Raw genomic sequence first — 26,115 nt, 5'->3', positions numbered from 1 at the left:
CATCAGCTCTAGTTTAAATGTTAACTCCACCCACCTGGCTGGAAAAAGAAGGCAATATCTAGACTTAAACTTGGTTTCACAGAACATTTGAAAAATGAATTTTTCCTTTTCACGTAAGCTGGTGAGCTTCCTAAAGGCGCAGATGGGCCCTGCCTGCAAGTAATACCCAGGCCAGCTCTCCAAATGTGTGTGCACCATTCTCTCTGGCCTCACTTCCTAGCTGATTGTTTGCTGCCCAGTTCTCGTCATGCTGAAGCCAGGAGTGAGTTGGTCCAGTTCTTTAAGCTACATTCCTGACATCAAAGGTTTTATTTTGTTGTAACTGCAACTGAAGCAATTAATTGCAGCAGTTCCATTGCGGAATATGCCAAAGGGCAACTCGCTCCCATCAACTTGTCCAACCCCCCAAAAAAGGTACCTGGCAATGAAGTCTGAGTGGGTATTTTAAAATCAGATTCATAGGTTAGTTCCGTGGATGTTTTAGTACTTTGCAAAGCCCGTTTTGAGTGTTCCAACGACCAGAATAAAGTTACTATTGAGTAATTTATTCATACCTGTACAGTGAAATCTTCTGAAAAAAGATTTGATAAAGGAATAAAACTTTTAAACGAACCAAACCACCCCTCTGGCTGTATCTCCAGGGGTTGGGATTGTTCACACGCTCTTGTCACTTTCAATAACTGGATTGGCACAGGAGTGATTAGTTCTTACCAGTGTTAACACGCTCACCCCACAGTTGACTCCTGCACACGAAGGCCCTGTTGCATCATACCCAGCAGCATCCTCGAGGAGCTTTACAAGGGGTTCAGCTGCGACTTATAATCACTTTAAAGTCCCTTTCCTCTGCCAAAACCGTGGCTTGTCCCCACAGATATAGGACGTCTTAGTGAGAGGTGTAGCTGTGTTGATGGGAGACGTGCTCCGGTCGAGGTGGTGCTGCGTACAGCAGGATCTTGGCAATATCAGATTGGAATCCAGAACTATTCCCGCCCTGGAATTGAAGAGCTGGGGCAATCAGAGGTCAGTAGGGGTGGGTGGAGATGGCTGCCTGGCTTGTGCTTGTCTCCTGCAGGGGATGCCAGAAGAGATGCTGAAATGGAGACTTCGGGCCATGGAATGTTCAAACGGCTGCTCCCGGCGGAGCTGAATCATGGAGGAGCCTAGTGGCCCTTGAGCCCAGCAGTTGCTTTTCTGATGGTCTGTGTGGTGGTGGGGTTTGCAGCTGCTCTCCCCACAAAGAAGTGGTAGGTCTTGGGGAAGAATCAGGCAGAAACCAGGAAACTGAGCAGAAGCTCTCTGGCCTCCTGCTGCTTAGCAGCCCTGTTGTCAGGTGCACACTTGTGAGTCAGGCCCCTCAGGATGGGGGCTGCTCTTAGGAACCTTTCACGTGTAGGATTTTGTGTAAGTTTCATCTTCGCGTTGAGCTTCTTGACTTTGAGAGATGTACTCTTGTTCTTAACTGCAGCATTTCTTAGGCCCCCCCCTCTGCACGTTACCTACTGGCCCCCTCCGCTGCTCTTCCCCAGGAGAAGAGACTTGCTGTAGCATGCAGCATTTTCCACCTACCATGGTTCCCAGGCCATCCCTTCCATACCTCTGCCTCTCTGTTCCCACATCTCCCATTACCTTGACCTGCGCACCTTGGGCCCCTCTCTATGCTGCTCCTAACTGGCAGCTGACCCTGGCAGCTGCGCGGACACCAAGGGGTCCTGTCTCTGCTGCTGGGCCTGGACTTAAAGACCATGCTCTGAAAACACTGCCTTCAAACTTGCCTGCTGCCCCGTCTGAGAGTAATGGGGGGCGCCATTACAGCCGTGTTTGGGCTGAGCAGCATCCTTCTGAGGGTGCTGAGACGCCTTAAGTGAGGGTCCCAGCTCAGGGAAGGCCCATCGCTCCGGTGCTAAATTCTTGCCCTGAGAAGCAGGAGTGAAATAGAGTCCACGGATACGTATGGAGCAGCAGAGGGCCCATAGGATCTCATCTAAGTGGGACTGAAATGCTACCCAGTGGCAGGCAAATGGATTTCCTCCCTTTGTTTCTGTTTATTCCCTTTCTTTAAAAATAAGAATCATTCTTATCCAAACCGCTCTGTCCCTTCAAATCAGTGGGCGTCCGTCCCCTCCTCTGGAGTGGGTAGTTCCACCACATGAAGCAGCTTCTCCGACTGCCCTAAGGCTATGTCTAGACTGCAGCGCTCTGCCACGTCCAAGGAGCATGTCTGCTTTTCCGAAAAAATTGTTGGAAAAGCAGACACGTTTTGTCGGCTTCCCTGTAAACCTCGTTTTACAAGGAAGAAGGGAGGTTCTGAAAAAGGGTTTTTTCTGAAACGTGGCCCCGTATAGATGGGCCAAATTTTGCAAAAGCCTCTTTCAGAAGTAAATCAGGAAGAGAGATGCTATTTGCATACTGCAGATAGTTTCTTTTTCCAATTTATTTTTGTAGTGTAGACATAGCCTAAGAAGCAAAGGACTCCCTCCTCTCCCCGCCCTCTCCCCGATTGAAGGGAGATCGTGGGTGCAAGAAAGACCTGTCTTGGGTACCAAGTCACCTCTGACGGAGAGCTGGATGGATGGGAAAATGCAGCGGAGAGTTCTGAGGGAAGAGACTGTGAGCTGAGGACTTTGCTGGTTTTTGACTGGCGATGGTCTGTATTGGCCGGGCGATGGAAAGCTCCTCCGGAATCTCCTCCCCTTGCTTGGAAGAAGGGGAGAGCGCCAGCGCTTGGGATCCTTGAATTCATGGAGCAGGCTGCTCTATGCAAACGGAGCGAGGCGGTCGAGCAGCATGTCTGCGGGAATTCTGTGTGCTAGGGACCAGCTGGCTGGGAAGAAGCCGTCTCCTGCGTCTCTCGACTCCTGGATCCCTGGACAGTGGGTGTCCTGCCAGCTCGCCTTGAATGCAGGAGGGCTCTGGGAGAAAGTTTAAATGCTTGTGTCAAACTTTCCTAAGGAGCGGGTGTTTGCATTTTCCCTCTTCCCAGCTCAGGCAAGGAGCTGGGTCGGCACTAGGGGCTGAGTGTCAGGGATCTCGGGGGGGCAGGCATCTTATGGTCACACACGGGTGTGACTTCCTACTATTTACATAGCAGCAAACTTATCTAGGCCAGTGAGAAAATCTAGCAACTTCTTAAGAAGTTAACGTGCCCGCCTGGCCCCTCGGTGGTGTAGTTTTGCCTGTCCTTTAGCTGGGGTGACAGGCTGTTTTCGTTGAGCCAGGTTGGTTTTTCTGCTAGTTTTACAGAGAAACCAACTAGAGAACCGGTCAGGCCAGGGGCTTTTCAGAGCTGCAGAATTCAGATCAAGACACAGCTCGGAGGGCCTGGTTCCTGGTTAGGCCTTCAGGTGCAGCCCTGACAGTGTAAAGGGGCCTCGGAGCAGGTGGAAATGGTTCACTGAATATCCTCCCCTAACTTTCTAGGTAGCCAGGAGCAGGTGAAAGGGCCGCTCCCAGCTGTTGGGGTAGGAGGTGAATTGGGGGCAAGGCTAGAGAACTGGAGAGGACCCGGAGAAGCAGCACGACAGTCAGGGTAGGCTCCAGTCTGGGGGAGCGCAATGGTGGCAGAAAATCCAGCCCAGCCAAGCCCAGTAATGGGACTGCAGGTTGCATCTCCCTACACATGAATGTTCCTGGATGAGCGAGCCCTGGGGAAGGAGGACCAGCAGCTGGGAGCCTGAGGTGGGGGTCTGGCAGTAGTGCAGCTAGAACAGCCCAACAGCGGGGCTGGGGCCGTGGCCTCCTGGACGGCAGCTAGGCTGGAGACGTGGCAGCCTGGCCTAAGAGGTGGAGCAGCGGGGCTGGAGCTGGCCAGCAGGCAGGGGTGGAATGAGTTGGCAGCAGACTTAGAGGCTATGGCAAGAAACCTCCCTTGATCTGGTAAATACCTTTCTTTGGGACCTTTCAGGGTGTGCTGGTCGTGTTATAATATCACCCCCCTGGCTCTTATCCATCAAGTTCAATGGGGGTTGGGGTCCGTTCCATTTTACTGATGGGGAAACTGAGGCACAGAGTTGCAAAGTGACTTGTCCAAGCTCGCTCAGCAGGCTAGTGCCAGAGCTGGGCCTAGAGCCCAAGTTTCTCGACACCCTCCTTCGCTCTAGCCACTAGACCACACTGCCCGCCTTTCAGATTCAAGTTTGGGTTCAAATTTTGACCTGCTGTGGAAGGGATGCTCCTGTCAGTTTAGCCAACCCAAGTGGGTTTTTTTTTTCCAATTAAGCAACTCTTCCCCCAGAAAAGGCTACTACCAGAATATCCTTTCCCCATTTTCCTTTGAGATTAATTAAATCCAGTGCCCACCACACCTCCTGCCGGCTGCAGCATGAGAACCCGAAGGGGACACTTACCCCAGATGGGGTGCAGGGCCGCAGCGGTGCATGAACATCATGTGCCGGTGCTCCCTCTGCCCAGGGGGAATCTCAACCTGATCCCCTCCCCCAGTGATATTGAGGCTCATGGACTGCAATGGAGACTGGATTGGGCCTGAGTCTCCTTGTGGTGTCATTTCCCCAGTGGGTGCAAGCGCTGGCCGTGGTTGTGTAAGGGCTGGCTTCCCCTTCTGCCCCCTTCTTCCCCCAGGTTGCCTCTAACACCTACCGCGGCGTCACTGCTTCCTCGAGGCATGCAGGCTACGACGGTCTCCGGGGATCAGCTCGTAAATGTTTTCTAGCTCTTCCTGTCCCCGGCTGGTGGCTGGGCCGGCCCGGGGGGCTGTCTTCCTGTCATAGACCGGGTCATCAAACTCCCGGGGGGTCTGGGAGGAAGGAGGAGAGGGGGCAAGTGAAAGGGACGCTGAAACACGCCATGCTAGTCCTCTTCCCACCGTGTGGCGCTGTGGGGAGGGGTGGGCCAGGCAGCCCTGGGGCCGGTAACGCCTCGTACGCCCACAGTCCACGCGTGGTCCCCACCAATAGGCCTCTGCCCTGGCTTCAGTGGCATGAGACTCAGGAAAACTGGGTTCTGGTCCCAGCTCTGCCACTGCACTGCCAGGTGCCTTTGTCATATCCCTGCTCTGTGCCCGTTTTCCCTCCCGCCTGTTGTCTTCCCTTCCTTGTAAGACATAGACAGGCTTGGGCTATGCAGCTGCAGTGCCCAGCACAATGGGGCCCTGATCTCGGGGGCAGTGTCTAGTCCAGGCACTACTGTAACACCCCCAAATTATGGAAGGACCAGGCAAAATCAGTCTGGGGGCTCTCTACTAGTTGAGGGGGGACATGGCTTTAGTAGGTTGTGGCGGAGAGACCCCCCACGCCCGCTAGGACCTGGTCTGAGCCCCACCAAACTCACTGCACACATGCATGCCCTCCAACAGCCAGCAGGATTTGAACCAGCGGCCTAGAGAATTTCAGGGCCCATCCGAACCGACTTATCCTGCCCCCTTGGTGGCCATTTAAAGTGCTGCTCCCCACTTGTCCTTCCATGTGACACCCACCTCTGAGGAGGGGCCAGGCGGCTTCCCCAGACTCTCTTCTACAGTGGAAGCTGCAGGCAGCCGGATCCTACTGGACCCCTGAGCGGACTTGCTCCGGAGGAGCCTGCGGTGTCCCGGTGAAGGCTTGGCGGGAGGTCTGGACAAGCCCCGGGGCAGGGTGGACGCCGTGTCTCGAAGGGCTCTAGGTGCACGGTGAGACAGGGCTTGGCCCGCCAGCTCTACCTCCGCGTAGACGTTCTCAGGGTCAGGGCAGGGCAGCGAGCCGCGCCCCATGGCGTAGAAGGGGATGGGCTCGTCGGGTTCATAGTAAATGCGGCGTTCGGGCGGCGAGAAGCCCTCGCAGGGCTCGGCGTAGGTGTGGAAGCGCATCAGCTGCTGGTACTTGGCCTCCACGGGCTGTGCCGGCGGGGGCTGCTCAGCGGGCACGGGCGCTTTGTTGACGTGGGCGTATGGATCGGCTGAGGCCGCTGCCTCTTGCATGGGGCTGCTTGGCCTTGGAGTGGGGTCAGCCTTGGTGGGGAGCGGGGGAACGGAGCAGGAAGCCTAAAGGAGCAAAGAAACATCAGCTTGTGTCTAGGTAGCTTCACCCTCTTCCCCTTGACTGTGCCCATGTTTACCTCCCTGGAAGGGCATCCTTCCTGCCTTTGCTCCGCAGCCAGCAGGCAGGAGTGGGTCTGCTGGTGGGACGCCTGGCCTTGTTTGTGGACAAAGCTGTACGCTTGGCCACCTTCTGCTGGGGGGACGTTTGCTGGCTCAAGTGGGGCATCGGATGCTGCTTCGGCTCCGGCCGGGATCCCACCATTTGTGAGGCTCTTGTCGTTCTGAAGCAAAGAGGGAAACAGATGTGGCTTGAAAAGAGGGAAGAGAGCGTAGCCTAGTGGTGAGACTCGTGTTTTAGTTATTTGTACAGCGCCTTGCACAACACACTCTGGTTCCATGACTGGGTGTGCTAAGGGCTATGGCAATAAAAATAACAAAGAGCAAGAGAGCAGGGAGTGGGGACTCCTGGGTTTTCTTCCCAGCATGCCTGGGGTACAAGGGATTAGAACTCCCAGCTGCTATGCCACTGCCTCTCTGCGGCCCCTGGCCCAACTTGCCTTGTAGTTTACTCAAGGCAGGGAAACACTTCTAGTGCACTGGGTATAGTTCTGCACGGCCGCACTTCTCGGCAACAGTGATTCAATCTGGTGCTAATTACTGTAATATCTGTAATTTACTGTAAAAGGGCGTCAGGAGGAGGGAGAAAACGTGTTCGTCTTGGCCTCTGAGGATGGGACAAGAAGCAATGGGCTTAAACTGCAGCAAGGGAGGTTTAGGTTGGACATTAGGAAAAAGTTCCTGACTGTCAGGGTGGTGAAACACTGGAATAAATTGCCCAGGGAGGTTGTGGAATCCCCATCTCTGGAGATATTTCAGAGTAGGTTAGATAAATGTCTATCAGGGATGGTCTAGACAGTATTTGGTCCTGCCGTGAGGGCAGGGGACTGGACTCGATGACTCTCGAGGTCCCTTCCGGTTCTAATATTCTGTGATTCTATGATCTGTGCCTGCCTCGGATTCCATGGCAGTCATTGGGCTGACCTTAGCTCTCCAGCTGCACAAGCCCAGAGCGGTGCTGCTTGGCCTGGAAAATCCACACCAGCAGTACAGGGCCTATGACACACACTGGAGCAGCTCAGATCCCCTCCCGTGGAGGGCAGTGGTGATGCCAACCAGCCAGGATATTCCTGGGCCTTTGTTGAGACGCCAGCTGCTGCCTTCCAGCGATCCCTGAGCGTGACGTGGGATGCCAGGCGCTCTGGGCAAGTTGCTCCCTTACCCTTGGGCATGCCACTGTGAGGAACTCATAGTACGGGGTGACGGGAGCCGTGGTGTAGTGCTGAAGCAGGCCCTGGAGCTCGGGGTGGGCGCTGTCCTCTCCTAGGATCACGTAGCGCTCGTCTTCCAGCTGGTCTAGGATGAAGTGCCGGCAGCGATCTCGGCCCCTGGTGCCCGGAGAGAAATCGACACCGGTGAGGGGGGGGGGTGAAATTTCCACCATACTCGGGGGAAATTGTGCTGCTTCCACCCAGTGGGGACTCAGCGGACACTGTGTGCACTTTGTCTCTTTCCCTCTCCCCCCACCAGGGGCAGCAGGGCCATGTAACAACAACGGCCCCTAATTACACGGTGCCAGGCTCAGCAACCAGTATCAGCGAGGGCCTGGTGGAGCACAGAAGAGTGTGGGGGGATGGGGCCGCTGGGTGAGCTCACCTGCAGGGCGGGGCGGGGCGGGCTTAGGAGCAGGGGCAGCCAGCTGACCTCACCTGTAGGACAAGACAAATCCGACTGTGCTTTCGCTGAAGCGAATCAGGAACGTGCCCAGCGGCTTCTCCTGCAGCAGCTGCTCCGTGTCCCTGGGGGGGGGAGGGGGAAGCGCCAACAGCATCAGAAATCGCCCGGCGCGGGAATTGCCGCCAAAGGGCAGCCGCTCCTGGGCGTAGGGGGCTGGGAGGTGCTGCCGGCAGTTCAGGAACAGTATCTCAGCCCCCACCCCCACGCACACTTGGAAGGGGACAGTCCAGGCACGGGGGCTTCTGCAGACTCACAGCGAGTGGGGGGCAAATCCAGGTTGTTAGTAGAGCAGCGGGGGAAAGAACCCAGGGGGCCGAGCTCCCTGGCCTGCCCTCCGGACGCTCCCTTGAGTTTGAAACTCTTTCCTTAGCCATCGGCGTGACAGCTGAGAAGAGCCCCCGGCTCCTGGGGATGCTGCTACAGGGCCCACACCAGGCAGCCCCACATCTCCCCCCCGGCTCCTCACCTCCTGCTGATGAAGCCGTGGAACCAGTGTGGCAGCTCCCCCTGCTGGCGGATCCGGCTCACCTGGGTGCGCTCGAACCACGCCCGGGTCTGCGCCTGCAGCGCGGAGGGGGCCGCGGGAGGGCCCAGCCTCGCCCACGTCTCCGCTCCCTGCGCAGGGTCCCCGAGCAGAGACCAGCTCAGCTTGGCGCTGGCCGGCGGCCACGTGCTGAAAGGGACCTGAGGGAGTGGGAGCGAGAGGCCTGGATGAGGGGGAGGGCAGAAGTAAAGGGGAGGGAGGAGGACGGGCCTGGCTCCCGGTGGGGGCAGCCAGGCTGAAGGACGCTAGTCCAGCCCCTGCTTAGTGCCAGGCTGGGGTTAGCGATGCCTGGGCGGGAGCTCCACCTCGCCCTACCCTGCAGCACAGCGCCCCCTAGTGCCAGGCTGGGGTCAGCGATGAGTGTGGGGGAGGGAGAGTGGAGCCCTCCACCCTGTCCTACAGCATAGCGCCCCCTAGTGCCAGGCTGGGGTCAGCGATGAGTGTGGGGGAGGGAGAGGGGAGCCCTCCACCCTGGCCTACAGCATAGCGGCCCCTAGTGCCAGGCTGGGGTCAGCAATGAGTGTCTGAGGGGAGCCCCACTTCTCCCTGCCCTGCAGCACAGCGTCCCCTAGTGCCAGGCTGGGGTCAGCGATGACTGTCTGGGGAGAGCCCCACCTCTTCCTGCCCTGCAGCACAGCGCCCCCTAGTGCCAGGCTGGGGTCAGCGATGAGTGAGGGAAGCCTCACACCCTGTTCTGCAGCACAGCGCCCCCTAGTGCCAGGCTGGGGATAGCGATGACTGTCTGGGGAGAGCCCCACCTCTTCCTGCCCTGCAGCACAGCGCCCCCTAGTGCCAGGCTGGGGTCAGCGATGACTGTGTGGGGAGATCCCCACTTCTCCCTGCCCTGCAGCACAGCGCCCCCTAGTGCCAGGCTGGGGTCAGCGATGACTGTCTGGGGAGAGCCCCACCTCTTCCTGCCCTGCAGCACAGCGCCCCCTAGTGCCAGGTTGGGGTCAGCGCTGACTGTGTGGCGAGCCCCCTGTAGCACAGCGCCCCCTCATGCCACACCAGGGCATTGGGGCCAGCAGTGGCTGTGAGCGGCAGCTCCCTTCCCTCCCGGCTGCATGGTGGACGTGGCAGCCGGCGCACGTGCCCAGTGGGGGCAGGAGAAGTCCCCTCCTCCCCCGCAGAGCTCGTGTTTTCCAGCGGGCCCAGGGGAGGGCGGTTCCCTGTGCTGACACTGCTGGGAGCTCTTCTCCAGCTTCTCCAGCCACAATCTCAGAAGCGGCTGCTGCTTCCAGACACCCCATGAGGATCCTCCAGGGTTTCTGTCCTTTTAGGACCAAAGGCCCCATCTCTCTGATAAGGCCCAGACAGACGTCCCAGGCGGATTAAAAATATCCCCTTTCTGGGAGCCGGCTTTGCAGGGAGAAGCACCAGGCGCCTGCCCCCTGTCCCCCCTCGCCCCAGCGGCTGAGCCAAAAGGGTGGCCTCTTTGCAACGTTCTGCTAAGGCGGGGGGGGATCAGCCCCTTTGTGAGTGTCAGAGGGAGGCGGGGGGGGGGGGGTCAGTGAACATCCCTTCCCCCTTGCAGAATCCAGCATGCCCATCAGCGGGAAACCGGAGCCGGGGGCCCGGGTCTGCGAGTGGGGCTGAGAGCTGGGCCAGCAGCGCCCCTGTATGCCCCCCGGCCATGCCCACCCTCACCGGGCCCACGCTCAGGGCTCCGTGCACTGCCTGCCACATCCACTGAGCCTCTGTGCCAGGGGGCATGTGCCCACACCCTCCCAGAGAGACAGCTATTGAAGGGGGGCCAGGCATCAGGCTGGGTGGACAGGGACTGGGGGGTGGATGGACGGATGGACGGAGACACTGTAGGGTTATGGGGTGGGTAGCGTACGCTGGATGGTGCAATGGAGCGGACAGATGGATCGATACAGAACGGGGACAGAAGGACGTACGGATGGACAGATACCACGGAGGGGACAGACAGATGGATCGTCTGGGCAGGTTGGTGGACGGACAGAGAGGGAGGAGGAGGGGTGGCTAGACAGACGGACGGGCCAGGCGAGCGGGCTGGAGAATGTACCTGCTGCATTCCCCCCCAGCAGCCATGAAATCCACGAGTCCTGCACATTTGCTCTGGTATTTAACCTGCCGAAGCAGGCCTGAGCATTCTCCCCCTTCATTCTGCGCCCGTCGGACCTCCCCACACCCGTAGAGCTGCCCTGCCACTCCCACTCCCACCCAGCTGGGCCGGATCCGAGGGCTCCCCGCTCCTACCCGGGTGCAGGTGCCCTGGTCCTGCTGAGAACAGGGTGGCTGCTCCTCCTCTTGGGCTCCTGCTAGTGCCATCCTGAGCCCGGTGTCCAGCGGGGCTGGCTCATCTGCGTCAGTTTTGCTGAGGCTGTAGGGTTTAAACGTGCTGAAGAGGCAGGACCCTGGATTGTCCCAGACATCGGCCTCTGAGGATGCAAACAAACAGGCTCAGTCCTCCGGCAGGGCCTTTCAGAGTGTCAGGCGAGTGCTCTATCCACTAGGTCACACTGCCTCCTAGCTCCCAGGCCTTCTCTGGCCAGGTGTTGGGGGCTGAACTTTGACCCTCCAGCCTGGGAGGAAATCCTGGCCCATTGAGGACAAGGGGAGCCTTTCTTGAGTCAGGATTTTACCCTTACTGGGCCAAGCCAGGCTTTAGAGACCACTCTCTCAGCTGGAAAATGCCCTGGGAACAAGGCAGCCTGGGGCCAGCCCTGGTCCATTAGCCCTGCCTCGCTGCACTTGGGCCAGATGCTGGTTGGAGTGTCTTTGTTCTGCTCCTATAAGGAGGGGTCAGAGGCTGGCTGAGGACAGTGGCTAACCCCAGCCCTTGCCGCCGGAAAGGGGAAGGATGTGGAGTTTGTTTCAGGCTTTGGATAACCTAACCAGGACGCTGTGACTCCAGAAGAGGTTGAACGTGTCACTTTCTGAGTCCAACCCGCAGCTGGAACGGGTTGGGGAAACTGAGGCAGGACGGCTGCAACGCCCTACTCTGCAACAAGGGGGTGCTCTGAGACGGGCCTTTAGCACCAGTCTCAAGATAGTGGGTGTTTTTCACCAAGCTCCGGCTCCTGGAGTCCCGTGATGGGGTGAGACGCCCAGTTCTCCCTGTCTCTTTGTTAAAATACAGTTTGAGCGTGGGGGAGGTTTTTTTTTTTCAAAATATGAGTCCTGGTGTAATCCAAAAGGCCCAGAAATTAGAAGGCAAATACAAACAGAATGTTGAGAATCCTTCAAAAAGGAATACGGAATAAGAGAAAATATCTTATTGCTCCTGTATAAATCCCTGGTATGCCCCCGCCCCTAAATACAATGAACAATTTTGATTGCTCTAACCATGTTAGTTATATGATCAAGAACACATATTCCTGCTCATCCAGAAATATAATTGATGCCATCATGTGCCAACAGTGTCCGTCTGCTATATATATTGGACAGACTTCTCAAGACACTTTGCCAAAGAATTAATGCCCACAAATCAGACATCAGACATCTTCACAAGGAAAAACCAGTTGCTTTTCATTTCAACCTAGCTGGACATAGTCTTAACGGCCGTACTACATGAATCTTACTTCAAAGACACTTTAACACCAGATTACAGAGAGAAACTTCAGAACTTTCAAGCATGCTCAAATGTAACACTTTACGCATGGGACTTAACAAAGATGCTAATTACCTTACTCATTACAAAGATAGCTTCCCCACTTATCAGCCTCTGATTAGCCATTCATTGACTCATAAATAACTATTCCTTCCCTCCCTCCCTCTCCCTCACCCCACCTTCTGTACTAAATCTGATTTGTCAGTTTAATAATGTGTTCACTTTTTTCATTGTACTATTTTGGTGTATATGGTCATGCCAATTCTGTTCCACTATTTGATCTGAGGAAGTGGGTCTGGCCCATGAAAGCTCATCGCCTATTAAACCATCTTGTTGTCTTTAAAGTGCTACATAGTTTTTCCATCTCAAAAAAGATATCTTGACACTAGAAAAAATTCAGAAAAGGGAAATGAAAATGAGTCGGGGTTTGGAATGGGTGTCATATGAAGAGAGATTAAAAAGAGTGGGACTTTTCTGCTTAGAAAAGAGGAGACAAAGGGGGGATAGGAGAGAGGTCTATCAAATCATGACAGGTCTGGAGAAAGCGAATAAGGAAAAGTTATTTAATTGCTCCCAGAGCTCAAGAACAAGGAGTCGCCCAATGAAAATAACAGGCAGCAGGTTTAAAACAAACAAACGGAAGTCTTTTTTCATGCAACGCACAGTCAACCTGTGGAACTCCTTGCCAGAGGATGTTGAGAAGAGCAGAACTTTAACACGGTTCAAAAAAGAGCTAGATAAATTCATGGAGGTTAAGTTCATCAATGGCTGTTAGCCAGGATGGGCAGGGATGGTGTCTGGGAATGGGTGACAGAAGAGGAATCACTTGATGATTCCCTGTTCCGTTCATTCCCTCTGGGGCACCTGGTACTGGCCACTGTTGGCAGACAGGACTCTGGGCTAGATGGACCTTTGGTCTGACCAAGTATGACCGTTCTGATGTTCTTACAAAGCTTCCAGAACGCCTTATAGATTTCAACATTTCACGACTCACTCTCATGATGTTCTGGGCTCTGACTCACAATTTTTGGACTCTTGGCGTTAGCCAAGTCACATCCTGCGGGCATCCCTTGGCACTTGCTTTCCCTGGGCGTCACGATGCCTACGGGATGGGGGAGGGGAAATGAACCCCTTGGGTGCAGCGGGCTGCCAAATGCAGCTGCTTTGCTCCAAGACGTGAGGAAAGGTGAACAGACCATTGTGCATCTCTGCAATAGCAAGATGCTGCAAGGCATATGCAGCTGCTTTGCTGAGGATGCAATAAGACAGGTGCTGTGCTGCGGCTGATGCTAAATCCACGTGTCACCTCAGCCACTCACTCCTCTGAGCCTTTGTTCTAGACGGCACTAGGAGCACAGCCCATAGCGGCAAACAGGATGCTTTCCCTTACAAAACGTACTGGGGGGTTGCTTCTTAACTTTGCCAAACTCCCAGAAGTTTCCCAGGCTGGGTATTTTCCTCCGGCTGAACTTCTGGGGAAAGTTTCAGTGACAAACATGCATCTGTTTCTTAGAAAGAGGGAAGGGAAATATTTGTCATTCCAGCCAGGCTGAAAAAAATTCTTCCTATCCCATATGTGATTTTGCAATCAAAGACTGCATCCTAATTTCGGCCCTTTGTGCCTCTGAAGTCAGTTTGCACAGGGAGCCTTAACTGGGCGCGTAATTTTTCCAGGTTGTTTGATTTTTGCGACCTTAATGTTCTTGTAATGACAACGAGGAGTCCTGCAGCACCTTAGGGTACGTCGACACTACAGAGTTTTTTCGGAAAAACCTCAATTCCGTCCACACTGCAATCGCATTCTTCCCAAAGAAAATCAAAAGAACAGAGGGATTTTTTCGGCACTGGTAATCCTCATTGTACGAGGAAGAAGCCTTTTTTCCGAAAGAGCTCTTTCAGAAAAAGGCGTGTGTGGACGGGGAAGAGGGAGTTCTTTCGAAAGAAGAGGAAAGAGGAAAAAGCACAGGTGCCCTGGTGGCCATTCCACCCACAGTAATCACAGCTGAAATGCGAGAGAGCGTCCATGCAGTGTCAAAAAACCAGATCGCTTTTCCGATGCGCTTTTGCTGTGTGGATGCTCTCTTTTGGAAGAAATTTTTCCGGAAGATCTCTTACGGAAAAGCTTCTTCCGAAAGAAATCTGCAGTCTAGACATCACCTTAGAAACTGACAAAAATGGGTAGAGTAAGGAGAACTTTTGTGAGCAAAAGCCACTTCTTCAGATGAACTGAAGAGGAATAACAGAAAGCCAGAATTTAGAACGGAAAAAGAAGGGGGAGGGAGGTACCTGTCCATTGAGACTAAGTGGGCTGGGAGTGTACCATACTTTGCTTTTGACGTACAAATGAGGTGTGAGATTCAGGGAAGGCTGGCTTTATAATGTGACATCTAGTTAATGTGTTTGTTCAAGTTCAGAGAACGAAAGCTCACGATACCATCGACATACGTTGTGAGTCTTTAAAGTACTACCAGACTATTAGTTGTTTTTTAAGTTTTTCCTGTTACAGACGAACTGCCCCTCTGAATGGTTTCAAATGTCACCTCAGCCCCTTTCGGGTGTTTTTCTAGCACCTTGACTGAGGCCTGGAAGGTGATTGTAAGATCACAGGAAATACCATTGTTCTGTTGTGTTGTAACCCTGAGCTAAGGATAGGTGAGCTCTCAGCAGAGGTCAGTAGGGAATCATTCAAACAGGTGGTAAAGGGTTTACACCAGTTGATCCAACCCACCATCTTCATACCCCGGAGACCTCTGCCAACAATTGCCGGGGCAAGTTTCGGAGTCCTTTTAATGACAGCCCACCCCCTGCCACACAAGTGAGAGCCGTGTGCCGATCCTGCCACCCGACCAGGACATGTTTGTGCCCACAAGGACAGCTGGTGAGTTCTAGGTGCCTGTGGTACCCAGACTCCAGGAATAATCTTCGCCTAGGGGCCCAGCTCCACAAAAGTTTGGGGCCGGGTCTCTCCCTCGGCCCCACGTGCCACCTCCACGTGATTTAAAAGGGCTCCTGCGACTCTCACCCCTCCTGCACTCAAACTCCCTCGCGGAACCTGCACCCACTCCTGCACCCCAGTGCCCTGCCCCAACCCAGAGCCAGCACCCAAACTCCCTCCCTAAGCCTGCACCCTTCCCCCACCCAAACTCCCTCCCTGAGCAATAGGCAGGTGGGGGTGGGGGGAACTTGGACCCATTCTGGCCCTGCCAAAAATTCTACAAACCTGCCCTCTCTGTACCTGGTGATCCCCTTGGAGCTCTGCCCAGGGGCCGGGGTTCCCCCCCCCCCCTCCCCGGGACCTGATTCCAGGATCGGGCCCACGGAAAAGCAAGACCCCTCTCTCGAAAGAGAACTACCTGCCTTTGCTTGTTGCTGCAGGCAGCGGCAGGTCCCAGGCTATCAGAGAGATGAGGCTGGGGAGGGTGCCTGCTGGCGAGAGAGGCACCGGCTCAGCCCCTGTTGCGCCTGCGTGTGGTGGGAGCGTGGGCTCCTGCCCACGCTGTTTGCGCAGCGCTGGACATCAGCTTTGCACGGGGCGGGTGGGCCGCCCAGGGGCGCGGGGAAGCTGAGTCGCTGTTTCGAAAACCTTGCAGCTGAGCCGGGCACTCCCAGCTCATCCACCCCTCCGGCCCCGATCAGCTGCTCCGGGACCCGATGTCGCCCCCTAGAGGCTGGCATGGAACAAGCAGCGTGGGGCTCAGAGCCCCTGCTGGGCAGTGTCTCCGTCCCCCTCCCCCTCCATAGCTGGGCAACCTCTGTAAAGACGCCCAGGATGGCATGAGGCAGGGGGCAGAGATCCTAGCAGGAGTGGAGCAGTGGATCACCCCAATGCATGGCGGACAGTCGCCCCCCTGCCTGGAGGACTCCCATTTCCATGGCTCCCACCTGGTCCTTCTTTGCTGGACGCCCCCTCGGGGAGCCAATCTGATCCCATGATGAGCAGGAGAGATTGCTCCTGTGTCTCCCCCTCCCCCCACACACACCCTCCGGCTCCTACCCGTCTTAGGCCTCTCCTTAACCAGGGAGTCCATGCCCGGAGATGCCCCCTGCGAGGAGCCGCGCTCCGGGGCCCTGGCAGCGATGGCTGCTGGCGGCAGGGGCTCTTGCAAGTTCTCCTCGCGCTCTCGCTGCGCGCCCCGGGCAGGAAGCAGCTACTGAAGCCACAAGACGCGGCCCATGCAAGGCTGAGTGCAGGAGCGAGGGCTACGTCACGGAAAAGGAAAGCGCAGCGGCACAGCCTTCTGGGCCGAGAAGCCGGGGAGGGGAGGCTGGGGTCACCGCAGCGCCAGGCCCAGCCAGGGCTGGGACCTGGGGGAGGGGGAGGATATGGCTGTCACCTCTCCCCGGGTGCAGATGGCATGAGCCAGTGAGCTGTTGAAATGACCCGATCCCTGCGCATCCTAGGGGGCTGAAACGCCACCTGCCGCCAGTGATGCTTGACAATGCTTTGTGCCTCCCCCCTCAGCCCGGTGCCTCACCCAGGAGACCCGGGTTCAAGTCCCTGGGCTGCCCAAGCCCCTGGGCTGCTCCTTGAGTGACCTCCGACAAATCACAGGAACTCAGTCTCCTTAGGAGGAACGGAGAAGAATTTCTCTTTGCCTAGTCAGAGCGTAACTCCTACTCGCCGGAAGGGACTGTCCGCCCCCGGGTCTGTGCGTGCCTGGCCCAGCAGGGCCCTGATCTCAGCCCCCCTCCGTGTTATCCCACCCGTGTCGGGGATAAGCTGCCTTAGCTATTCGCAGGCTTATATGGGTCAGGGAAGTGGTCTGGGGCCGGGCGACTCCTTGGCTGGGGACTCAGAAAAGGGGAGCTCCCTTAACCGAGGGGGAGCTGTGCCGCAGGGGTGATGACTCAGCAGGGGGCGCTCTCCTTGCGGGGGGCTCCCCCAGCCGGGCCCGGCTGTGCAGCTGAGAGCCGCGCCAGTGACCTAAATCTCTCCCTGAATAAGGCAGCGGCAGAGCTGCCTGGAGGAGAGGCCACGAGCTTCCAGCGCCCGTCTCTCTGTTTCCAGACTCTGCCCCAGATGTCCCACGGGACCGGGTGGTGTGTGAGGCCGGCAGGAGGCCTGTCGATGAGCCAATTCACGTTTGGCCAGGGCTTTGGAAACTTAAAATAGCTGGAAAAGAGCCAGTCCTCATTTACGGGGCCCAGCCCACAGGAGGAGGGCAGAGGCGGGGAACCTTGGTTGGATGGGGGCCACTGAGCCACAGAAAAATCACAAAAACGAGAAACTACCCTCCCCCAAAACAACCCCCCCCCCCACTGACATGGCGCCCGACTGAGAAACAGAAAGACCCTTCTCACGTTCCCCTGGCACACCAGAGCCTGGGGGAGCCAGAGGTAGTAGCTTTGGTGGGCCCCCCTGTGCTCCAGGGTGGGGCCAAAAGGGGGTTGATGTGTGGGAGGAGGCTGCCGGGAAGCAGACTTGGAGTGTGGGGGGTTGGTGGGGCGGGGAGGGTGGGAGGGTGCAGGAAGGGGGATCGGGGTAGGAGGTAGGGTGCAGGAAGGGGGAGGGAGTAGGAGGTAGGGTGCAGGAAGGGGAGGGGGTAGGAGGTAGCGTGCAGGAAGGGGGATCGGGGTAGGAGGTAGGGTGCAGGAAGGGGGAGGGGGTAGGAGGTAGCGTGCAGGAAGGGGGATCGGGGTAGGAGGTAGCGTGCAGGAAGGGGGATCGGGGTAGGAGGTAGGGTGCAGGAAGGGGGAGGGGGTAGGAGGTAGCGTGCAGGAAGGGGGATCGGGGTAGGAGGTAGGGTGCAGGAAGGGGGAGGGGGTAGGAGGTAGGGTGCAGGAAGGGGGTGGAGGTAGGAGGTAGGGTGCAGAAGCGGGATCGGGGTAGGAGGTAGGGTGCAGGAAGGGGGAGGGGGTAGGAGGTAGGGTGCAGGAAGGGGGTGGAGGTAGGAGGTAGGGTGCAGAAGCGGGATCGGGGTAGGAGGTAGGGTGGAGGAGGGGGTGGGGAGGGGGGGTGGAGGAAGGGGAGGGGGTAGGAGGTAGGGTGCAGGAAGGGGAGGGAGTAGGAGGTAGGGTGGAGGAAGGGGAGGGGGTAGGAGGTAGAGTGCAGGAAGGGGAGGGGGTAGGAGATAGGGTGCAGGAAGGAGGTGGGGGTAGGAGGCAGGGTGGAAGAAGGGGAGGAGGGGGTAGGAGGCAGGGTGCAGGAAGGGGAGGGGGTAGGAGATAGGGTGCAGGAAGGGGTGGGGGTAGGAGGCAGGGTGGAGGAAGAGGAGGGGGTAGGAGGCAGGGTGCAGGAAGGGGAGGGGGTAGGAGATAGGGTGCAGGAAGGGGTGGGGGTAGGAGGCAGGGTGGAGGAAGAGGAGGGGGTAGGAGGCAGGGTGCAGGAAGGGGAGGGAGTAGGAGATAGGGTGCAGGAAGGGGGGGGGGAGGGGGTAGGAGGTAGGGTGCAGGAAGGGGAGGGGGTAGGAGGCAGGGTGCAGGAAGGGGAGGGGGTAGGAGGTAGGGTGCAGGAGCAGAGTTGGGGTGCATCGGGGGGTGCCGCAGGGCTGGAGCCCCAGCGCCAGCTCCCTAATGCTGGGGAGGGAGCTCTGAGTCTCAGGGGCTGGATCCAGGCAAACGGGGGGCCAGATCTGCCCCTTGGGCTGTAGGTTCCCTACCTATGGGCTAGGGATTCCTAGACCCCAAGGCTGGGGGAAACACTGATCATCTAGGGCCCCTACTGCAGACTCCAGGCCAGAGACAATTCCTAGAGCGGAGCTTCTAGCAAAACATCCTGTCTTCATTTCAGAATGGTCAGGGAGGGGTTAAGGGAGCAGCTTGGGAGCCAGGACTCCAAAGTTTCTTTCCCAGCTCTGGCAGGGGAGACTTCAGTGGTGAGAGCAGGGAGCTGGTAGGCAGGATGCCTCCACGTAAACCCCTCTGCAAGCGACCTTGGATGAGTGTCTTCTCTTCTCTGTGTTTGATCCCCGCCCCTTGCAAAATGGGGTAAATATTTAACCTTCTAGGCAACGTTCCCTCTCATTTTTCCATCCATGTGCAGAATACATTTTGCTGTGTGCACCGAGGCAGGTGTGGATGTGCACCACCTGCGGAAACACCTGCTTCCAGCTGTGGGCTCTGCTAACCAGCTGGCTGCCCTTGAATTTCTCCTGGGCGGCCCCCCCCAAGCTGTGTGTAGAACCCCTGCCGTCTCAGTGGAGTGGGGGGGATGCTAAATTTGGGCTGGCTGGTAAAGCCGGTGGGGGTCTGGTCAAAGAGTATGCCCCTCCCCCACGAGTTGGGGAAACAGCTGATCTTCATACCGATCTTCCCCTCTCTCAAATCCAGGCCAGACCCACAGAGGGATTTACGACCCTCCTGCCTCAAAAAGTGTCTTGTCCAGCCACGAAAGGAAAAACCGTCCCATGGAGCGAGTGAGGCTGCCAACCGCACATTGTCGATGACTCCCATATGCTGGAGACTTTATCAGAACAGCTCATACTTGGCAGGGAAAGGGGATTGAGTCGTGAGCAGCTGGGAGGCAGAAAAAGGGCAAAATTCTGTATTTTACTTATAAGGAAAAATGTAGGCCACGGCAAGGCACCGGCTCCCCCTAGTGGGCCATGCTTCTCCCTGCAGCCCTGTAGGATACGTCTACACGGCAGTGTTATTTCGGAGTAACGTCCGTTTTTCCTAAATAACTATGTGGGCGTCTACCCAGCGAGCACCTTCTTCCGAAATAATAATGGGGGGCTTGTTTCGCCGTTTGGAAACCTCATTCCACGAGGAACAACGATCTTCCGGAATAGCTATTCCAAAATAAGGAGGCTGTGTCTATCCTGGGCCACTTATTCCGGAAATGCAGCCACTTTTCCGGAATAATTTGCCAGCTGTCTACACTGGCCGCTTGCTTTTCCGGAAAAGCACTGATGAGCTAATGTAAAATTGTCAGTGTTTTTCCGGAAAAACTATGTTGCTCCCGTTCGGGCAAAAGTCCTTTTCCAGAAAAACTGTTCCGAAAAAGGGTCAGTGTAGACAGCACAGTAGTCTATTCTGCAAAAAAGCCCCGATCGTAAAAATGACCATCGGGGTTTTTTTGTGGAAAAGCGCATCTACATTGGCCACGGATGCTTTTCCGGAAAAAGTGCTTTTCCGGAAAAGCATCCTGCCAATGTAGACGCGCTTTTTCCGGAAATACTTATAATGGAAAACTGTTCTGTTTTAAGCATTTCCAGAAAAGGGTGCCAGTGTAGACGTAGCCACCGGGTGTGTGCAGACGCTCCACCGCTGCTATTTCGAAACCGCCCCTCAACAGGGCCATTCTGTTATTCCTTCACAGCCTCCTGGGGCTGTAAACTGAGATAGCACGTCTACATTAGGGAAGCCGGCCTCGGACTCATTTTGAGGCTTCCCTGTAGTGTAGACGCGCTATTTCGAAATAGCTGTGCGGTGTAGATCTACCCTAAATTGCATCTATTAGGCCTGGGGTCGTGAAGGGCACATCAGTAGAGTTGTTTAATCCAGTCAGAAAGGGCAGCTGTAATAAGCTCACCCACCCTGTGATCCAGGCAGTGGTGGGTCCTCTTAGTGCTTTTAGCAGATGCATTATTGTTCATGGCAATAGCTCCCAGGGATCTGGGTTCTGTCCCCGGGCACGTCCCCTCTCTGTGCCTCAGTTTCCCCTCTGTAAAATGGGAGTTATGTGACTGACCTTCCTTTGTGAAGTGCTGCAAGTTCTATGGCCCTGGAGAGCCAGGCCAATTATCTGGGGGGTAACAGAAGCTTAATTTCTCTGTTGTTGATTTTTCTTTCCCTGACTTTCTGCAATTACCCAGCCTGGCACTTCAGGGCCCCTCTGCGCAGAAATGCTGAATTAAATCTGTCTCGTTCAATCAGCAGAAGCCTTGTGTGGCTTGCTTTGATAATCATCCTTCTCTGCAGGAGAAAGTTCTCTGCAGTGATCCCTCGCGTGTGCACACTGTGTCAAGTGCCAAAGGGCCAGGTGGGGAAATGGAGTCACTGGGGGTATGTCTACACAGCAAAGTTATTTCAGAATAACGGCCGTTTGTACGAAATAACTATGCGAGCGTCTACACAGCCATTCCGTTATTTTGAAATAATTTTGAAACAACGGGCGGCTTATTCCGAAATCTATAAACCGCATTCTATGAAGAATAACTCACTTATTCTGAAATAGCCATTTTGAAATAAGACAAGCGCAGACACTCCACTTCTGCTATTTCGAAATAGCCCCTCACCAGGGCCATTCTAAGTTATTCCTCCCCAGTGCCTCCTGGGGCTCTAAATTGAGATAGCATGTCCACATTTTAGGGGAGCCAGCCTCGGACTCGTTTTGAGGCTTCCCTGCAGTATAGACATGCTATTCGGAAATAAGCTATTTTGGAGTAACTACAGGCAGTCCCCGGGTTACGTACAAGATAGGGACTGTAGGTTTGTTCTTAAGTTGAATTTGTATGTAAGTCGGAACTGGTACATATTGTAGGGGAAACTCTAGCCAAACATTTCTCCAGAGCTCAGTTTTATTCTCCCACACCTCACTTCCCTCAGTCCTTTATTCTCAAGCTGAGGTGTCTGCTGAGAAAAGCCGCTCCGTGTCTCCCTGGTCTGCTGGGGCGGGGGGGACGCTAGCTTCACGTCTCCCTGGTCTGCTGGGGGGAAGCAGCTAGTGCGGGGTTGCCTCACCCCGTTTGTAAGTAGGGATCCGTTGTAAGTCGGATCCATGTAACCCGGGGACTGCCTGTATTCTAGAACAGCTTATTCCGAAAGAACTTTGCTGTGTAGATGTGCGACAAAATGACTTGCTCACGCTTACCCAGCAGAGCCAGGAATAGAACTCTGGACCAGTGACCACTAGACCACCCTACATTCCTCTGTCAGGTGGCCATAGCCCAGAATAAGGGTGGCTTATATCAGTATTATGGTCAGTTTAAATTCTCTCTCTGAGTGACCCAGGTGCAATGGTCCCATGTGGACAAGACTGCAAACTCTGTCCCTTCATGAATGGGCAGCACCTAGCACTCCATGGATGAGGCTACAAATGCACAATCCAGCTATTGTGGCAGGGTTCCCTGGAAGCTGAGCATTTGGGCAGCCACCCAGGAAAGATTCAATGCCGCCCAGCTGGTTAGCAGAACACTCACAGCCAGCAGCTTGGATTTCTACGGGTGGTGCACACGCACACATGCTTCGGTGCACAGAACAAAATGTATTCCACACTTGGGAAAAAAATAGAGGGGACACTGCTCTGTGGCATGGCTATTTTGGTGGAATCCTTGTAATTCCAGCCTCCAGTGACCCGCCAGTCTATTCTACCTTAAGAGCTCAGTCCCTCCTCCTTACACCTTTGCAACCTCACAGACTTACCCGTTTCCCCTCTGGGCAATTTGGTGAGACTATTTTTATCTGTCAAACAGGTTTCCGGTTTGCAATCCCCCAGCTTTGAGCCACAGAGCAAAGGCAGAGAAAGGGGAAGAAACAAGAGAGGTCTTTTTACAGCTGATTCGCCCTGATCCCTGAGCAGAGCAACTGCTAAGCAGAAAGCAGGAGACCCGGTGGTCTGGGAACAGTATCGGATACAAACACCTTTGGATTTGCTGCTCCAACTCCGGGAGACACCCAGACGCTGCGCATTGCTGCTTGGAGTGGTCTTAAGAAACCTGTCCTAGCCTCTGTTTGCTGTAGGCCATGAATTTCCACTGGGGAGGCCTATTGCAGAGCTTTCTCAAGAGAACTTGAAGGAAGGATCATAGTTTTTTTAATGGGCCGTCTCAGAATCGTGCTCCTTTCAGGGTTTGATGCTGCTATTTTTCTTTTTTTTAAATCCTGTGAAAGTGCAGGCAAATCTAGGGAATCTGAGTCACTCTTTGGAGCCTGCTTTGCTGAGTCTGGGGGTGGTAGTTAAATGAAGAGGAGGAGGAGGAGGCATGAAACAGATGCGATTGGTCAATATCAGAGGAAACTGACCACAATCCCCCCACCCCTCCCAGGAGAGGTATCATAGATCCCTGCTCTTTCCTATCAGTCTCCTCTCATCAGCGAACTAAGCAGAGCTGCTTTGTGTACACACTGGGGAGACGGGACCTCTGGTCCAGGACAATTCTGGAGTGACTCTCTGTATAGGTTCTGTGCGTGGTGGGATTTCTGGAAGCGAAGCAGTGACCCGCTGCCAGGCACGCAACAAGAGCCCAATCATCGTGGAAGATCCGGAGACGAGAACTTGGTGAGTGAGGATGAGCCCTGTGCAGAGTTTGTTCTTTTTCCTCCAGTGCAGACAGGTGATGGCTTTTGTCATCAGCAGGACCCCAGCAGCCACGTCAGGGGGTAAGGGCGTCTGACACACACAAGGGAGATATGGGGTGTTGCTGCCGTGGGGAAGATCTGGGGGGCTTTTTTGGATGGCCAGTGATTTTTGTGTAAAGGGGGCATGTGGGGTGATGGCCACCCTGCTGTGATCCTTTGAAGCCAGCAGGTTTCACACTAGCTCCTTCTGCCCAACAGTCATCGAAATAGAATCGGAGATGGATGGGGCGGGAAGGGATCTACCGAGTGGATGTAGGAACATTGACTGTTCCATGCACAGTCACTATTTGCCCACTCCAGAGAAAAAGCAAAGGATGTTTATACTGGGCTGCGTGGAGCAGAATCTTACAAAGCTGTTTGTTCCCCTGGGGGCTGCTCTCCCGGCTTTTTGCTAGTGAGACGGGGAGAGAAGGGATGATCAGAATCAGAGGACTGACCCATCTATGCGCCACAGTTCCTGCACTTTTGGTCTGTCCCCCTGCGCTTGGGCACCAGGGTATTTTGGAAGCGAGAGTCTATATTTAGAAAGTTGCATGGGGAACCGGCTGGCTTTTTTTCCTCTGCGCTGAATGCTGCGAATAATATTTATTTTGTGCAGCTGCGGAGAGGAGATTGAGGCTGATTTGGGTAAACAACGGCAGTGGGCAGGATCCGGGAGAGCGGATTTATTTTTGGTTCGGCTACCGGGAGGGGCAACAATTCTTATCAATGGGAGCAGATAGGGACCTGTCAGTGGGAACAGCAGGAAATGCTGCATTAACCTCCTGGACTTCTGCCTTGGCTGGCTGGGTCTGTCTGGAGCAGAGCTGCTTTGGTTGCTGTTGAGTTAAATTCACACTGGGCTGGACAGAGATGTGGGGTTTGCACAGCTGAGAACGGCCCAAGGTATTGGCTGCTTTGAAACCTGTTTGAAGCCATCTGGAAATCCGTGCCTGGGTAGGATATGGAGTCTTTTCTCTTGTAGGTTGCTATTGTTACTATTATGCCAGGTTATGTTGATGGCCATCAAGCAGGCCTTTGATCTAAGACAATCCCAGATTAAAGCTAAGCAGCCTTCTTCCAGGTTAAAGAGAAGGCGCAACTAAGCCCCTTTTACACAGCGAGAGCTGGAAACAATAGAAGCCACCGCCCAAGGCAATGAGTTGCCAGTTCTGATCTGGTGGATTCCCTGTCTGCAAATTCCGGGGGTGAAGTGATTAGTAGGCAGCAAGACAGCAAGAGAAGCAGTGTTGTGAGTGGCACTGAGACAGAACAGAGACAGAGAGCTTCTTGGGCACAGAACACACCGGAAAGGCAGGTGTGGGGATTGCTGAACAAGGAAAAGGATTGCACCAAAGAATACTCCTGCTTCGTATTGTTGGTTTCCAAATGTCCTAGCAAGGTGCTGAGTATTGGCTCCCTGGTCAGGCCGAAAGAGCAACAGAACCATGTAATATGTGTCCGGTGCCTTTTATAAAAGAGGTCAGTTTCAGACTGCCCTCTAGCAGCCAGGTGTCCAGGTAGCATGTAACTGACCGGCTCTGGCTGGTGATTGCCTTGGCTCACAGAGCTGTAACTCCCCATTAGCTTTTCGAGGGGATACCAACAGGGACAGAGCAGAGGAATGGTGGCTGCACAGCTGATGACCTGGCCATGTTTGCAAAGTCTCTTCCTGGCTTATAATGCTCCAGAGATAGCTAAGAAGCTACTTAGCAGTGGGCTGCTGGATAGCTGCCCTGGCTCGGTAGCTGCATCCAATGCGGGTACTTCCCAGTACACTGAACTGGGATTCTGGAGTCCTGCATGGTAGTCTTGGCCCTGCTACTGGTTTGCTGGGTAACCTTGGGCAAGTCATGTTCCACCTCAGTTTCCCCATCTGGGAAATGGGGAGAAAGATAGCGCTTCCCTTTGAAAAGCACGTTGAGAGTTGCTGACGAAACGTGCCCGATGAGACCTCGGGGCTGAGGACACTGTTGTTATTATGAAGTGTACTTGGCTCTGGCCGGATTGGAATGTCTGTTTGTATTTTTTGCTCCTGGGGAACAGCTGAACTATTTCAAGCCTAACTGTGGGCAGGGCTCAGGTTCCTAACCACTTAGCATGCCTGCCTTCCTAGTTCCCTGTTGGAATTCCTGCAATTCGTAATTGCAACACCGCACGCCATCGGCAAAACGCTGTCAGCCCAGGCAGGGAAACTACTGTCCATCTCTATCCCTCCCTCCCTTCCTGCCCCCACTCCAATCCTACTACAAACATCATGCACAGACTGCCCCCGATCATAAAAACAGCCCTATTTGGTCAGATCAATGGTCCATTGAACCCAGTGTCCTGTTTTCCAGCAGCGCCAGGGCTTCTGAGGGTGCCAGATGAAGACAGATAAACAAGACTGGGACTTTTCAGCTTAGAAAAGAGGAGACTAAGGGGGGATAGGAGAGAACTCTATAAAATCATGACAGGTGTGGAGAAAGTGAATAAGGAAAAGTTATTCACTTGTTCACTTAACATAAGAACTAGGGGTCAGCAAATGAAACTAAGAGGCAGCAGGTTTAAAACAAACAAAAGGACGTTTTTCTTCATGCACTGCACAGTCAACCTGTGGAACTCCTCGCCAGAGGATGTTGTGAAGCCCAGGACTTTAACAGGGCTCAAAAAATACCTAGATAAATTAATGGAGGTCCCATCAATACTTATTAGCCAGGATGGGCAAGGATGGTGTCCCTAGCCTCTGTTCGTCAGAGGCTGGGAATGGGGGATGGGAATGAGGGATCGCTTGATGATTCCCTGCTCTGTTCATTCCCCGCGGGGCACCTGGCGTTGGCCACTGTCGGTAGACAGGACACTGGGCTAGATGGACCTTTGGTCTATCCCAGTCTGGTTGTTCTTGTGTTCTTATGCTCAGGACAGTAAAGAGTGGCCCATCCGCTATCATCCAGTGCCAGCTTCTGACAGCCAGAAGCTTAGGGACACCCGGACCATGTGGCTGTAGCCCTGCCTATCTTGGCTGATGCCAAC

General features: G+C 54.9%; 2 protein-coding genes across 3 annotated transcripts in view; one reads left to right on the top strand and one right to left on the bottom strand.

Annotated features, from left to right (window-relative positions):
• Positions 1 to 348: 348 nt before the first annotated feature.
• Positions 349 to 16,114, bottom strand: SH2D2A (SH2 domain containing 2A). Its single transcript, XM_025180109.3, has 9 exons — positions 15,878 to 16,114; positions 10,530 to 10,711; positions 8,229 to 8,446; positions 7,735 to 7,824; positions 7,248 to 7,413; positions 6,046 to 6,249; positions 5,429 to 5,971; positions 4,594 to 4,750; positions 349 to 2,909 (listed from the first exon to the last, which is right to left on the bottom strand). The coding sequence occupies exons 1-8, from the start codon at positions 15,909 to 15,911 to the stop codon at positions 4,601 to 4,603; spliced, it is 1,587 nt and encodes a 528-aa protein (XP_025035894.3). The 5' UTR covers positions 15,912 to 16,114; the 3' UTR covers positions 349 to 2,909; positions 4,594 to 4,600.
• A 6,160-nt stretch (positions 16,115 to 22,274) lies between these two features.
• The window catches only part of LOC102460485 (death-associated protein kinase 2-like), a 34,935-nt gene continuing 31,094 nt past the window's right edge, over positions 22,275 to 26,115 (top strand). The window contains exon 1 of one of the 2 annotated variants that reach the window (XM_006113888.5): positions 22,275 to 23,044. The gene's annotated coding sequence lies outside the window, so the exon portion shown is untranslated. The remainder of the gene's footprint in view (positions 23,045 to 26,115) is intronic. The other variant, XM_014568947.4, reaches the window with a different exon arrangement.

This window comes from Pelodiscus sinensis, chromosome 22 (genome assembly GCF_052426305.1).
Source record: "Pelodiscus sinensis isolate ZL-2025 chromosome 22, ASM5242630v1, whole genome shotgun sequence".
Taxonomy (NCBI): domain Eukaryota; kingdom Metazoa; phylum Chordata; order Testudines; family Trionychidae; genus Pelodiscus; species Pelodiscus sinensis.
The sequence above is the reverse complement of the archived record's forward strand: the minus strand, read 5'-3'. Positions and strand labels throughout refer to the sequence as shown.

Bases quoted from the DNA above. Each gene is read 5' to 3' on its own strand.
- SH2D2A (XM_025180109.3), bottom strand. From the start codon at position 15,911: ATGGACTCCCTGGTTAAGGAGAGGCCTAAGACGG. The intron at 7,825-8,228 runs GTGAGGAGCCGG...TCCCCCCCCCAG, and splicing joins CACGGCTTCATCAGCAGGAG to GGACACGGAGCAGCTGCTGC. The intron at 5,972-6,045 runs GTAAACATGGGC...TTGCTCCTTTAG, and splicing joins AAGGATGCCCTTCCAGGGAG to GCTTCCTGCTCCGTTCCCCC.